Here is a 15,621-nt window from a genome sequence, read left to right as displayed (position 1 = left end):
GAGCAGGATCCTCCATCCATCCTCCTCCTCTGTCTTGCGATTGGCACTCCACTGTCCATATGGTGACGTGGAGAGGAGGGAGGGGATTGCTAACTGCTTAACGGATGGGAAGTTTGCCAAAACGATGACGCATCTCTCCAGAAATCCTGATCTGGTTACACATGAAAATCTACTGACCTTGTAGGAACCATTTTCTCTCCTTATCACTGCACAAAAGGAAGTATGTACCTAAAACACAATTGTCTGGTACACTTGGTTCCTCTGATGTGGTCAGGGAGGTTTAGGTCCTGAGGTTAAGAATGAGCAACAATCTTCTCCAAACTCTCAGCTAAAGCTACCTTTTTCCAACCCGCTCTGGAACTGCTGTGAAGCATGGCAACAGCGTTCCTCCTTGGAGAAAGGCCTGCTTAAAGATTTATAAGCCGTATTTTAGGCCGAGGGCACTGTTCAAAAGGTCTTTAAAGGTTAAGTGATCTCATGGCCCCATCAGCTCAAGTCAGAGACCATTTGTACATCACAGAGTGCATTTCGCAAAGGACTTTATCAAAGGCCATTCGCCCGGCTCGCCTATTTTTATACGCCCCAATATAACAGAGCCGTGTCATAGTTAAGGTTTTAGTTAACCATTAAGACTACAGACCTGGTACGATCTTAAACAATACATTAAAACATAGATTCCACTCATAATGATAGCCAGCCTTCTATTTGTCTGCTTTGACCAATGAAAATATAGGAATACCACCAAGAACTGGTTTTAAGGGAAGGGAAGCCCTGAGGGATGACTGCCCATGGATTGTATTGACTGTATATACGCTCTACAGATAAGAATTGTAGGGGGGGATCTTATCCTGCTGTCGAACTGCACCCAAAATGTATCTCCAGGTGATTCCATGAAGACTTTAGGTCTGCTGGTAGATGATGCGGTTAAACCTTTGGGCCTCGTGGCCTGAGGTGGACTGGAAGATACGCAACCAGCAATCAGAAGCTGCTGCAGGAAGTCTTGAGAACTGACCATATCAACATTTGCTGTAAATGGTAGAAAAAGTGCCTCAGGCCTCTCAGTGGTCCTGTCCACCACGGTGAGTAAATGTGTGAAACTGCACAAGAGGTTTAAATCGAAATGCCAAAATCACTGTTCGGGCTTCTTGGGCCATTCTAAATGAGACTTGAAGTCCAACTGGAATTCTGTTTACAGGCTCTCTAACCCCAAGTTCCCTGGGGATATGATGACCTAAATCTTAATGAGTGTATGATATGCTGTACCAGTTGCTCTGAGAACAAGGATAAGCATCTTGATACCATGCGAAAACCTGTTAATAGGTTTGTATTTCTCAATATGGCAATTTTTCCTCACTCGAATCGAGAGTCGAGAAAGGACAGAAGATGTCGCTCGCTGCACAGATTGTGAAGCCCGCTGAGGCAATATGCTTGTGATTTTGGCCTATATAAATAACACTGATTTGATTTGAAGGTAGGGATTGCAATTCTGGGAAAAAGATAGTTGGTTGTTGAGTCCTTATTCCTAGGTTGTCAAATTCTGATGCTTTGGGTCAGAAATTCAGGCCGAATACCGGGCCAAAGCGCCTGCATTTCATCATATTCCTGCAAACTTTGCAACTAGTGGTTAAGGCTTGTCAGCTTGGTTGTGAACGATACTGACATGTTTGACCATGAACGAAAATGTCTAACAGAAAGGCAGCGGTTTAAGTTTGTGCCTGTTGAACAGCAGGTTTCGGACCTCTGGGTTAGAAAATATGTGTGGCTGCCATCATGAAAACAGTTGATACCTATTTCAAGATATGGACAGAGCCCATACTCAGTCAAAACTCAGCCCGAGTCAGCTAGGCAATTGATTTTTTTTAGCCTGCAGGCCCTCCTCTTGAGAGGCTCATACTTTCGATGAATGCAAGACGAAGACGCTGTGATTAAAATTCACCACCTCCAACAGCTCGAGGAGGACTCCACTGGTACGGGGTCAGGGGCAGTAAGAAAAGATGGTCAACCTTTTGGCTGTGATTCATTCTTAAGATATCCCGTATGCCGTGCGCGTATCTCTCTGCCCTCCTGACAACCAATTGAGTCGTAACACATTTGAGTGGGCGGCGATTATTTTACTGGCCGGTGCCAAACTAAGCAACAGAGAAGGCTGAAGAAGAAGAAGTAGAGGCCATGAAAGTGGCTGTTTGAAATATTCCTCAAGCCGTGCATATTGATCATTTCAATTCCTCCACTTGTAGCTTTGCTATCCTCAAAAAAAAAAAAATCCTCTTTCAAATACAAAAGAAGCAGAGAACTCCAGTCTTTTCCTGTGCAGCGCTACAGTTTTTTTTTTTTTATGTCTTGACATAAATTAGCCAAATGTATTACGTCCCTGTGGAAATCTGAAGGTGGGAAGGGACGATGGTGACTGAGTCGAGAAAGTAATGAGACATGACAGAGAGGGTTTAACAAGAAACAGGTGGCATATTGATGTTAATGACAATTAAGTGGATTAATTGACCAAGTGGGATTATTTCATCAAGAAGGACTGACATTGGGAAATCTAAGGAAGAGGAGACAGATTGGGAACAAGCAGGGGAAGTGCCAAATTAAAAACTGAGCAAATTAAAACCCAAAGTATCCGAACAATTAGAAGAATTAGAGTGATGGTGGCCAGGGATTAGATCAGTAGTCACAGAACAACATGAACAAGTTGGAGAGAGCATATGTGCTCGAAGTCTGTCAATGTTTGCATCAGTTAGCTTAACGTTGCATTAGCAAATCCTTTGGGCACTTATGAGCAGCTGCAACAAGCTGTAAGCAAAACAATCACATAGTCTTTTAAATAGATTTAGGACGCTTGCCTGAAATGTTTCTTATTAACAAATCAAAGAGCCACGCAGCGACACCAGCATTCATTTGGAGTTGTGTTTCTAATTTCCACCAAGTCCATCACTGGCCTCCCTTTTAGCTCTGTTTTGGGCTCCACCGACAACTTCTGGCTCTTTAGCTGCTTAAAGCCCTGGTATGTTCACCAGCCAGATGCTAACTCTGTTGGTAGGTGTCTGAAAATGATGCTGATGAGAGTCAACCGAACATCGAAGTTGCTACCAGAGAAACCAAAACAATCAGCTGAAAGACGCTGAAATGCTGCATCGAGCTGACAGGAACTGCAGAGTTGGTGATAATTTTGGGCTGCTTGCTTTTACATAATCATTTGATCCAATGGTAATGTTTTTTTTTCTTCTTTTTTTTTTTCAAATCTGCCTTTGTAAACCCTGGAAAATAGCCTACACATGCCAACGAAGTGTGATGGGTTTTTAAACATGTCATATAGTAAAAGCACAGGTGTCACTAATAACACTAATGATGGCTCTGTGGCACTCAAGGGTTCCAGCACAGTGCCAAGATATTGAGGGAGAAGCAGCGAAATGGAATTCAGCCATCTTTAGTTTATTATTTACACCTGTGCTTTTCACTGCGCAACGTGTCAAAGTGTCTCCTGTGAAAAAAGGCCTTTCTGTGAAAGTATAATCATGGATCAAAGAGTGCCACTTTCCGGAGAGGCTCAGACTTTGTGGCATCATCACAGATGACAGGCATGATGGGACAAGTCACGACAAGCGTTTCCTGCGGCGTGTGTGTTGTGTAGATACTCTTCCACAATATATGCAAATTTAACTTAATAAATAAGCAAACACATGGATACATGAATAAATAGATGAACCTTTTGAGAGGAAAGGTGCGGGGTCACTTGGCACATCATTAGCTGATCGGAGCTCTCTCTCTGATAATACACAGAACATTTATCTCATCATTTTTGTATGCATATCAGAACAACTTACCTAGGAAATGCTTGTTTTACGTGTTTGTTTTATGAAATAATCTTCAGTGTCTCCTAAAAAAAAAAAAAAAAAAAAAAGCCTGAAAGAGAAGCCTGTTCTTTCACCAAGCCTGCAGTCTTTTTAAAGAATCTCACTGGCTCATGGTTATTTTGTTCTAAATTTCACCAAAATGCTACTGTCAAAAATCTAAATAGTTATGTGTCTATTTCTTATAACCAGGTAAGCTCATCTGTCTTTAGTTGAAATAACAGAAAATCCTTGTTTCCTGGTAATTAAAGTGTTTGTTTTTTTTGTATTTGTGCTGATGGGGTCCATACTGACATTATTGCACATAAGGTTGGGATTATCAAGATACAGCATCTAAAATAAAGGGTCGAATCAAAGTAGCAGAGGCCGACATATAATTATTCATGTCTTGTCTCTCTTTTAGTCTCAAGCGTCAAAGACAGTGAATCCTTCATTTTCCATAACACAGCTCGATAATGACTTCTTGTTATACACTCTTTTCTGTTTTCCCTTTGTGTCCTTTAAACTCAACCATCCCAGTTTGTAGCCCAGCTTTTCTTTCTAAATTGTCACTGTGTAGTATTCGCTGTGAGGGCAGCTGACAAATGGGATGACACCAGGTCAGTTGCTCCTGGCACTGGTCATGGGACAGTCCACGAGGACCCTCTACCCCAGAGGGGGGACTTTTCGAGATCTGGCAGGAGCAAGACTGTCGGTGACCCTGGTGATTTTGACCTTTAAATTGTGTATGTCCAAAATCATTTGTCTAGTATGGTCATGTGAACATCATGTATGTGTTTGTCTTTGACGTGAGTCGGTATGTTTATTGGAACAATGTGTCCTAAATACCTCTCTCTCTCTCTCTCGCTCTCTCTCTCACACACACACACACACAAATCATTATGATTTTTGAGTTTCTGTTTGAAATGGCCCTTTAACCCCCTTGTTCCAGCAGCCCCTGCAGTGCGCGCTTCCTCCGTCAGAGGGCGCGTCCTCAGCTCCCAGCTCAAAAAAAAAAAAAAATCCCTGAAACTCACATTCTCGGAGTATGGAGCCACTTTGACAAAGTGTGGACACACCACCCAACTCTTCACCTTTGCCTGAGGTAACCGGCCCGCGTGAGCTCGCTCGGAACACCTGGCTCGCCGCGGACGCTTCCTCCTCCTCAGGATCTGTGCAGCGGCAGCTCGGGGTCGGGAGTTGGGACCGCTAAACATCTCCGTCCGAGGAGGGGAAACGAGGAGAGTGGAGTCGCGAGAGGGGAGAGGACATGAGCGGAAGGGAAGGCAGAAATCAGTGAAAGGCGAAGCTGGATACACGCGTAAGACGCGGATTCGGGCGTGCGTAAAGGCGCAAAACAAAGTAACGTTCACGGGATAAATGTAAACACTGCTATTTTTTCCCCCTCTCTGCTTGGACACGTTTCCGCTGCCGGGCAGCGTTGTTCAGACTGTGTCGCGGTGGAGGAGACTGATCCCGGCGCTGTGGAGAGAGCGCTCCGTGTGTTATCTCCTCTTTTTCTTTATTGTCCGCCGTGGAAATTACGCAAAGTTCTCGTCTGTGGCGTTCAAGCGTAGATGCAAATGCGGTAGGTGAGTCCCGGCGTACGGACTTGAAACGCTGCTTTCTCTCTCTCTCTCTCTCTCTCCCTCTCCCTCTCGCTCTCTTCCTCCCCACATTTGTATACCGGGCTGTGCTGTTTGGTTCACTGAAATGTGAGACACCAGCGAAGTCGACACATGACAAACCGCTGCATCCAGCTGTTTCGTTAGCCGCCGCCGCTCCGCCGCGCTGCGAGCCTTCATTCACGCCTTTTTGGATTGGATATGCGAAGAAAAGTTTTCAAGAATGAAGAGGAGAAAATTCCCGTAGCACGCCTCTGTTTCACGTCTGCTGGAGTGGATCTGTTGACACGGTGTTGTTGTTGTTGTTGTTTTAGTGTTTTTCGAGCCCCTCGTCAGTTCCATGCTGTGGCGAGAGCGGAGCTGACATGCGTCTGGGATGGGGGATATAGCGCGGTGACCTGCTGCGATTAACGCGAAATTGCCCGATTAGCGAGCTGATAGTGAATGAGTGAGCGGCGAGGGGAGCCGACCGTGTAGCGCCCGCCCGCCTGCCTGCGCGCCTGCGAAACCAGAAGCACTTCGAGGGACTCGGGTTCGCCCGCTTTGCGAGGAGGTCCTCCGGAGCCGATATGGAGGAGTGGAGACAATGCGGGCGGTGGTTGATAGACTGCAAGGTCCTGCCCCCCAACCACCGGGTCGTGTGGCCCTCGGCGGCCGTCTTCGACTTGGCACAGGCCCTGCGAGACGGGGTGCTCCTGTGCCAGATGTTGCACAACCTCTCACCGGGATCTGTGGACCTGAAGGAGATCAACTTCAGACCCCAGATGTCACAGGTGAGTCCAACCTGCACATGATGGGTGGATGGGTGGATTTAACCCCCCCGCACCCTCACCCTCACCCCAGGCTATGTCTTTTTTTTTTTTTTTCTTCTCCCCACTGTATGCACTGCTTTGCTTCCTTGGGGTTCCATGCATTGCCTTGATTGTTTTGGAAAGCATCTCATTCCTGAGTTTTTGACAGATTTCTAACCGGAAACCTTCCTGTTGCAACAAGCCCAGGTTCAGAGACACTATCAGTGCAACACAGCACATCTCAAGGTTTGCTCAGGTTTGCACAGGTGAGGGAACGAGGTGCCACCCCAGCAGATAAGTGCTGGTTGCCTCCTGCCAGATCTCAAGTCGATCTCACCTCTGGAACTGTGTTGTTTTGTTTTATTTTGTTTTTCCTCTTTCTTCCGGGCTTGTTGTTTCACTTTCTGACCATAAAGCAGGTTTATTGTTGAGCGAACTGCGTTCCTCCGCACACTCTGCTCGTTGTCAGTCGTCAGGATGAGTCAGGGAAATGAAGTCGCAGTCGCTCTGCAATGACAGCTGCAACATCTTCATTTGCTTTTGATTAGAGGGCTCTTAATTAACTATTATCCTGTCAGTTTCGCTCCAAGCGGAAGGCACCCGACATGATAATCTGCTGAAAGAGGAGCGAGTAAAGCGCTCACCACCCCTGAATCCAACAATCTGAAACAGGTCCCTTTTTTTTAACTTTTGGTGAACTTGTCTGCCGAAAAAAACAAAAACAAAAAAAAAAACAGAGGGTTGCCATGTTTGTTGGAAAGTTCTGCTGCCAGCCTTCTTGATCCTAGTAAACACCACCCTGATGGCGGTGGGAGTTTAAATCCAAAGCTGAGGTTGAGGTGCGTTTGGACTTTACCCGCGTCACGGCGCAGGAGAGTAGGCGGGAAAGGACAAACCGAAGCTGACTGCGAGTCCTTTTGCGGAGGAACTTAAAGAGGAACATCGGTGTTTAGTTACACTCAAACCCAAACATGCGTCTACGCAGTGGCGCTATTAGAGGTTTGGATCGTCGCGCAGCTCAGTTTATGTGGAAGCTCGCTCCCCACCTCAGCTCAGCCCTGCTTCCAAAGCCAGTGTGAGGAAGTGTAGCGTGCCGCAGGAAGTTTACGCGACCACAGCAGAGTGTGTAAGCGGAGTAAAAGTGTGCTGTGGCAAACATCCCTATTGACTTTTATTCACCCTGAAGTCTGGTCTTAAGTGGCTGAGCCCTCTATGACTGTACGATGAGGAGTGCGGGGGATCGGCGCTGTGAATGGATCGCGGTTACTCTCGATGTCGTGCCCGCGGAGGCCGAAAAACAGCTATCGCACCAGAGCGGTTGCCCTCTGACAGCACATTTGTCTGATATTCTTGGCACACCTTCCGTGACCCGTTTCTGTCATAATAATGTGTGAATGTGTGAGTGTGTGTGTGTGTGTGTGTGTGTGTGTGTTGCGTCTGTCTGTCTGTCTGGCTTCCAGTCTGTGTTGTTGGTGGTTGCTTTCGAGTAAATATTCTTTGCCTTTTTTTCTCCTTTATGTTTTTTTAAGCAGCATTAAATCCAGTAGTCGGGGAGGGGGAGAGAAAACATACTGACAGCGATTTTGATGATAGGTAAACCCCTGACGAGCAGCAGAATACTGATTGCGAGCGTCGGTTTGTCACAGAAGTAAGGACGGCATCCAGCTGAATACTCGCAAAGTCCTGACAAATTATTATCATTTGAAAGCACGGAGCCTCGCAAATGTACACAAGCTCCAAAAATCAATGTAGTAAAGGGAAAAAAAAAACAAAAAAAAAAAACAAGAAGGGAACGTTTTCAGTGACGTAAGGTCAAGACCCGTCATAGAGCATGATTAATCTGTGATTTTAAAAAAAGAAAAATTATATTGATAGCCCTAGTTTCAACATGTAACCGTGAAACTGCTAAATATTTTTATTACCAGTGCAGTTCCACCACATCCTTGATTTGCAGAAACGTACATTGCCGATATTTATCTTGGTGATCTGGTGGCCCACAGAGGCCTGGGATCAGGATTAAACAGGATCCAGAATAGTAGAGTTTTGGCTACATGCACAAAAAAAATGAACAAGTTGATTATTGAATTCACCGAGCAGAAATGCAAAAAAATATGAAGTCAAAGTTAAAGCTGGGGTCCGGGAACAGGTGAGGGTCAATCTCTTGTCTAATTTCACCAACGAAATGCATTAACATGAGAGATGAATTACTGAAAAATAAATGTCAGTCGCGGCGCTCTCTCCCTTTTCCCTCGGAACCACCCCTGGCCTCGACTTATCAGCTGCAGAAGCTACTGCCTCCCATGATTACAAGGCGAGCGAGAGGTCTGGATGGCATGCTTTGATCCGCCCACTAATCCCATGCTCCCAGTCCCACTGTGTCGATCTGCGGCGAGGGTGGAAGGGGTGTCCTCAGAGACAAATTGGGTTAAACAAAACCCTGGCAGCAGAACAGTGGTGTGTGATTTATGATAAGGGAAAGGTCAGAGCGCATGTGCTTTAACACCCCGAACACACCGAGTCAGTGGCTTAGCCGGGTGAAGAGGAGCAGAAGCTGAATAATTACATGATTTGCCCGGGATGAAATGTCTCTTCTCGTCCTGCGTGGAGGCTAATACTTTAGGAAATTGACTTTTGTCTCTGAATGTGACTCGCAGTTTAACAGCCATTGCATGCTCTGATAACTTCGACTTTGGGGGGGCAGGTGTTGGCGGAGGTTAGGACGCCGTGTGACCCGCGTCGCATGCAGAGCTTTAGGTGAAAGAGCAACATTCAGTCAGACGGGATGCGCTTCTCCTTTACAGCAGCCCACTTCTATTCTGTTCAGTTGATGCTGTTAACAGGTTCTCATCACAGTAATGCTTTACACTTTGGCACCGATCCCAGTTTGTGCACCAGTGCATTATCATTGTCTGACTGCTTTCTGTCGAGCTCAAAGGGAAGTCATCGTAGCGCCAGTGAGTACGTAGCGTGCTGTTACTGGAAGGCATTTATCAAGAAGTGTGTGCGCTATAAACTGGCATCTGTAATTGCAGTACCACATGTTGAGTGCGCCATCCAGCCGTGACTTTTTAAAAAGGGCTTTCTACTCTTAAAGGTCCACTTTGCAAGAAAGTTGATTTCGAGTCTCATTCCCAACTCATCAAATGCTGCAGCTCTGGGATGGCACCCGTTCCTGACCTCTAATCCCAAAGTGTCGGAGCCAGGGAATGAGATTCAAAGTTGAACTTTAATTGGAGGTTTTTAAATGGTTTGCGGGTGGATGATTTGGTCAATATGAGGCGGTGAAGGGTTTATTTGAATTGTCGTACCTTGACTTGGCCAGCACAGTGGCTAAAGGAGGTCCAAAACCAAACCAAGCCAAAAAGGGGGAGTTTCTGTGTTGAGTTTGCACGTTCTCCTCATGTCTGCATGGGTTTTAGTGCTGAAACACCAAGTAAATGGATCAGTTAGCAGGGCTCCACATGGACTTTTCACATTAGTTGACTGCTTTAAAAAAAGAAGCCTTTTAACCACACTGAAAGAGTTTTTCACGTGCACCGCAAAAATGCCTTGATGCGTCGACGAGAATCATTTATCAGGTGAAAATGGTTCCTGTCCTTGTACACTGAACATCTTTGTGTTGTGTACCGCTACGGGGACAAAGCAAGCGTGTTGAGGGCGCAATCTTCGATGGGCTGAGGCAATGTAAGATAAGTTATGATGACTTTTCATGGTTTTCTGACATTTTCTAGACAAAACAACAGAAATGAATCACTAGGCTCCGTGGCTTCGCTCCTGCAGTCGAAAGGAATGTAAGTTGGGTGAACTGGTCCATGAATCGCCCGCGTGAGTGCAGTCGTCTAGCGATGTGCAGCATCGCGGTAATGGACTGATGACCTGTTGCCAAGTGCATGCTGGGATTGGTCCACCCTCTTGTGGTGTTTAAAATTATGGGAAAAAAGAAGCATTGGTAACAACTGTAGGAATGCAGAAACACTTGACATTTTCTGTTGAACAGTGACTGAAACATTTGAACTCTCGGTCTGCCTGTGAGAAAACAAAACAAAGCAAAAAAAAAAAAAAAAAAATCAGTATGGCTGTTGTACCTGTAAACAAGAAGCAAACACAATTAGCACCTACTGAAAGGAGGCTGGAAGGTGACTCGCTGAAGTCTTGGCTCGACACGCAGGTGCGAACGTATCTGCTGGCATGAAAATGAGGAAGGTCGCTGTGAAATCAGCGCTCAGCAGAGTGTGACTGAATAAATAACGGCTGAAAACTTGAAAGGGGGAAATGTCCATTCAGGCATCCCTTCCAGTTCCCGGTGGGGAAGTCGCGCCGCTTATTGTCATATTCACGAAGTAAATCATGAGGCAGTGAACTGAACATACATGTAAAACGGTGGACTGATATCTGAAGGAACTGTCTGTATGTGTGGCTTAAAAGTGTGGCAGTAATATCACGGAAAGAAACTGTAAAATATGTGTGTGCGGTCAAAATATGTATTTCTCTGCCTTAATGTGTGCAGAAGAGGAGTGCCCCCCAGCAAAGAAACTGTCAAGATGACCTTCATTTAGGTGGTCAAGTCAATCCCTGATAGTATTTTTTTAAAAAGATGGCGTACCTTGGGGTCCTAAATGGATGTCTAATGAGCGCTGGTGTTCGGAGACGCTTGGTGTACCTATCAAGAATCCAGAGCCTCAGGCTGCGTCTGAAAGACAAGACTGAGCTCTGCTCTCTGAAGCCTTTTGTGTGTTCTGCAGTGTTTTTTTTTTTTTTCACTCAGCCATTCTCATTCTTTTTTTTTCTTCCTGTTAGTGAGGTAGTTGTGAATGCCTTTGGGATGACTCAGGCGGATATGTATGTGTGTGCCGCTGTGCTTTTGTTTTTGTGCTGTGTATGTGTGTGCGCACGTGCTTGTTATGGTTACGTCTGTAAGTGTGTGTGTGTGTGTGTGTGTGTGTGTGTGTGTGTGTGTGTGTGTGTGTGTGTGTGTGTGTGTGTGTGAGAGAGAGAGAGAGAGAGAGAGAGAGAGAGATGTTACAGTAGCCTACCTGTGTTCAGACTGAATCACTGTTGGCTGGGCCCTGAGCTCTCCTGGAGCGTCTCGATGCTCCGCGGGGCTCCAGATCTCACACAGAGCCTGCCGCTTCCACTCACGGTAATTGAGGTTCTTCCTCTTTGTCCAGCTCCCACCAGAAATATTGGCAGCTGCTGGCAAGTAACAGGAGTTGATTGAAGTACAGTTTTCCTTTATTTTTTTTTTGAATTATTCGATTCATGCATAAGAAATGGCAGCGTGCACTGCAGCAAGATTGGCACCTTTTTGATGTAAACTATGGCGCCCTTGTGATCGGTGTTGGGGGTTGGCATACATAATGAACCTCAGTCTCTAGCCTGTTTCTGAACTGTCCAGTAATGCCAGAGATTTCAGCTGAACCTGACGTTCACATTCACGCACAAGCTAATTCTGAGCAGAAAAAGCTGCTTCCATGTGCACAATACTTTGCCTTTTGTTGGAAGAAGTAACATCATGTGTCCCCACAGAGATCTATCTAAATACATGTACAGTGAAGCGCCCCTCTTATAAACTGCTGCTCTAAAATGTGGTGTAGTTTGCAGTCGGAATTGGCACGTGACGATGTCTAAGTGATGGACGATGACATTGTTGTTTATGAATTTGATGCAGCGTGTCCCCTCAGTGTTGTCTTAAGGCGGTTGCGTATTAGCTCACCACTGTCAGCTATTGGCTGACCATAATAGTTCAGCCATATTCTCAGAACTGTCACCTGTACATAAACAAAACATAACGCAGTGAACACAAACATAGACGTGCCAGAACAACAGAAGAATTATTAAAACATTAACCTAATGGACATAGAAGAACCCCCTGATAATGTTATGGCTAACAAGTTAGCTAACTGGTGTCTAGCAAAGTTAGCACTGGACGTAAACTGACTGCTTTTTGAAGTTGTTACGGCTAACGCACTAGCAGGGGAGTGTTGGTGTTTACAGCGCAGCACAGGAGCTTCGGACAGCTTGGAGAAAGAGGCTTTTCAAGGCCTGCGGCTTGCTGGTTAGCATGCTAACTACAGTAGATATCTCTTCTACACCACAAAGACACAAAGAGAAAGGTTATTCCTTTACAATCTGTGGATAATTTGTTAATTTTCAAAGGTTTTGAGCGAAAATTGTAGCAAACATATTGCACCTTACAGTAAAACTCTCATCTTCTTAAATGTGAATGTTTCTGGTTTCTTAAATCCTCTGTGACCGTAATCTGAATGTCCTTCAGGTTGTGGAAAAAAAACAAGACGTGGATCGTCACTGACTCTACAACTCCCCCCTGCTTATAACTCCAAAACTTTGGTCCTAATGAGCTCTGCAGGGTTGGAAATAAGATCAGAGAGGGTGTATAACCCAGTAAATGACATGCAAGGCCACCTACTATTCTGAAATCTCTGTCTGTGACCATTTTGGGGTGGGGGATGGCGACTACTGTAGCCAGCCACCCACCCGCGTCTCCCTCAGGGGTAATTTAATCTCAGCGTTTGGTCTACTGTTGACCCCGTGACCCCGGCACCCGCCGGATGCAGGTAATACTACTAATGGAGCTCGTTAGGGACACGTCCTCGGCTGCACAGCTGGGACGGTGCCACTGGAAACTAATAGGATTGACAAGGAGGGAATGCGTCCAGGCCAGGGTTTTCTAACCTCTTGTGTGAGCTAATCCTGCTCCTTAGGTCAGGAAAATCATTTTAACTGTAACTTTTGGTATTTGTGTGGCTTGTGTGATGACATTTTCACGACTGGCCTTCAAACAACATGCCATTTCTTGAGGGAATGGACGAACCCTTTCGCTCAACTTGCTTGTGTCACTGGCAAGCAGTGTCTTTCACAGTGACTTGTGTATATTTCAGGGGCAGTAGGATTTTTAACTATTTAACAATTCCTAGCTGAAAATTTACATGTTAATGAACTAAATTAGACAACATGTGAGGCCATTTGTATGTGTTTATTTTGTGATGTTGCCTTATCTGTAGATGGCTGATAATGGAGGTATGAGAGAAATGATAGTATTACCAATTGCAATAATGGCCAAAGCTATGAACAGATAAATAAATAAATCATATCCATTTAATCCCAGGGGATTTATCAGAGGACACAGCACTGCATTGATCGCTTCTTTTGGCATCATACCTCTTTTCGCACTGAGGTAAAATTGCATTGCTGAGTAGAGAGGAGTACTCCGGGAGCTGGTAGGAATTCATTGTCTTGTCCAAGGTCACTTCACCGGGACCGGATGCCTCGCAGCAGGAAGAAGCTTGAACTTTGTCAAGTTGAAGGACAGTCTTGGTATCCACTCGGTCTAAAAATAGATATTCCCTTAGAAACAGGAGTGAGACGGTGTAAAAAAAAAAAAAAAAAAACAGTGAAGGGTTTTTTTGTTTTTTTTTTGCATGCTTCTGCCTAGTAACTTCTTTTCCATGTACAACATTTGAATGTAAGAATGTACCCTCTTTAAATAACGTTTATCTGTAGGTGCATCCATGTTTCCCTCATGTTTCCTTGCATCTGAGCCCCTTCCACTAAAGAAGTGAGGAATCGTGTCTTTAGAGAAATTCCACATTTACGGCTGAAGTGATGTAAGTTTCTAATGAAGGCTGCACAGCTGGAATTTTACAGCTTTTGCCCCTGTTTTATTTTTCTATTTATATCCGCTCTCTCGCACCCTCGCTCCTGCCTCCTCTGGGCGGCCTCCCGACTCCTCGATACCCACTCCTCCAAACAGAAATACAAGAATTAAAATCAAAGGAGGAAAGCATGTATACCCCCGTGTGTCAGCCACACAAGTGCATCTGAACATTCTCTCCAAAGTATTGCCTCAAGAGCTGTCCTCAGCAGTGCTAGAACAGAGAAGAGGTGTTGAAAGGCTTGTTCATACCTCTGTGGTGAAGTGGTCGTGTGACCTTCAGTGTATGGAAAGATGGGGTGGGCAAGGAACGTTGGAATATATTCCAACAATAAAAAAGTGAAAGAAACAATTTGATATTATCTAAGCACTTCAATTAAATGGGATTTGTACACTCTTTTACACTCCCGTTCTTCGGAGTGCTTTTATGAAAAACTCTAATCCTCATCCTGTAAATCCCCCGTTTATCGTCTAGTGCTGTCATCCAGGTGTGAACATCAGGCTCAGTTCAAAAGAACTGTTAAAGACCATTATGATAACACACGTCAGTTCAATGAACTGGATCCAGTTTTGTATTGTATTTTCTGTGTAATAGATGCAGAAACAAGCTGAACTTTGACAGTGGTGAGAAGAGCAAGAAAAGCCGCTTTTTAAGAGATTTGATTTTGACTTCATTGTCGAAATCTTGTCAAATGCCGCTTTAGGAAAGTACCTCCCTGCCGTCTGACGAGCAGGAAGAGGAGGTGTGATGACTGCTTGCTGGAAAAAAAAAAAAAAAAAAACACTTTTAAAAAAAAAGGAGCTGATGGACTGAACAAGAAATTAAATTCCAAGATACAATTTAGCAGATTCGTTGCTCTTACTTCCTGCTTAAGCAAAGGCCAATTTAATATAATGCTGGACTCTATACCTTAATTGTTTATCATTTCTTACCTCAGGCGCTTTGAAAAATTATAATTAGGTCGTAGCTCTTGACCCCACCACCACTGCAACCTGCTATTTTTTAATAGATAAAAGTGTAAACAGCCAAAACCATGTTGGTTATTATTTCACATCCAAATTACTTTTTATCTGTCACAAAAATACCTGTTTTCTTCCCAATGGCCGTATCGTGGATGCTGCGACATTATTAATTTCAATTTCTTGGGCAGGAAGCACAAGCAGCAGTGAGATGTAAGGGAGAAGGATTAAAGGAAGGTTTGCCTCTAAACGCGGAGGAACGTAAGGTTTCAGCTTTTCTACTCGTTAATTAGCTTGATAGCGCATCACGGTCTGCCATAGGCCCTCACAGCTCGAATAATTACGAGGCTGCGAAGGCGCGCAGCTCTTTTATACGAGAGGAGGAATGCATGGCGCAGATGAAAACAGGGGGAAAAAAAAAAAAAAAAAAGTACCCAGTAAGTATAAAGCAACAGTTGAATGGAACACAAGGTTATTCATTAAATCCTAATGCGGTTCTGCAGGTCTGCTGCCTTTGCAGTGTTACAAAGAAGCAGGAAGTGAATTTGGAATTCAAACGAGCCCCTTCATCTCTGACTGTCTATTATGGTAAACGCCCGTCTCATCTGTGTGTGCTGCGTGTAAACCAGACCACGGCCACCACCACAGGAAGTGGTGCTAAAACAGATTTGAGTCACAATGCAAACTCTCTAATCCCCCTGAAGCATTTGCATTGGGCATAACCCGATATTCAAAAAGATGTA

At 44.9% G+C, this 15,621-nt stretch overlaps 1 protein-coding gene across 8 annotated transcripts in view; it reads left to right on the top strand.

Annotated features, from left to right (window-relative positions):
* Window positions 1-4,800: 4,800 nt before the first annotated feature.
* The window catches only part of vav2 (vav 2 guanine nucleotide exchange factor), a 228,463-nt gene continuing 217,642 nt past the window's right edge, over window positions 4,801-15,621 (top strand). For 3 of the 8 annotated variants that reach the window (XM_037117180.1, XM_037117176.1, XM_037117181.1), the window contains exon 1: window positions 6,025-6,228. In XM_037117180.1, coding sequence (XP_036973075.1) covers window positions 6,025-6,228 — 204 coding nt within the window. Of the gene's footprint in view, window positions 6,229-15,621 lie in introns of all 8 variants that reach the window. The other 5 variants (XM_037117179.1, XM_037117178.1, XM_037117182.1 and 2 more) reach the window with 3 other exon arrangements.

The sequence above is a fragment of the Acanthopagrus latus genome, chromosome 12 (assembly GCF_904848185.1).
Source record: "Acanthopagrus latus isolate v.2019 chromosome 12, fAcaLat1.1, whole genome shotgun sequence".
NCBI lineage: Eukaryota > Metazoa > Chordata > Actinopteri > Spariformes > Sparidae > Acanthopagrus > Acanthopagrus latus.
This window is presented reverse-complemented; position numbering and strand designations above follow the sequence as displayed.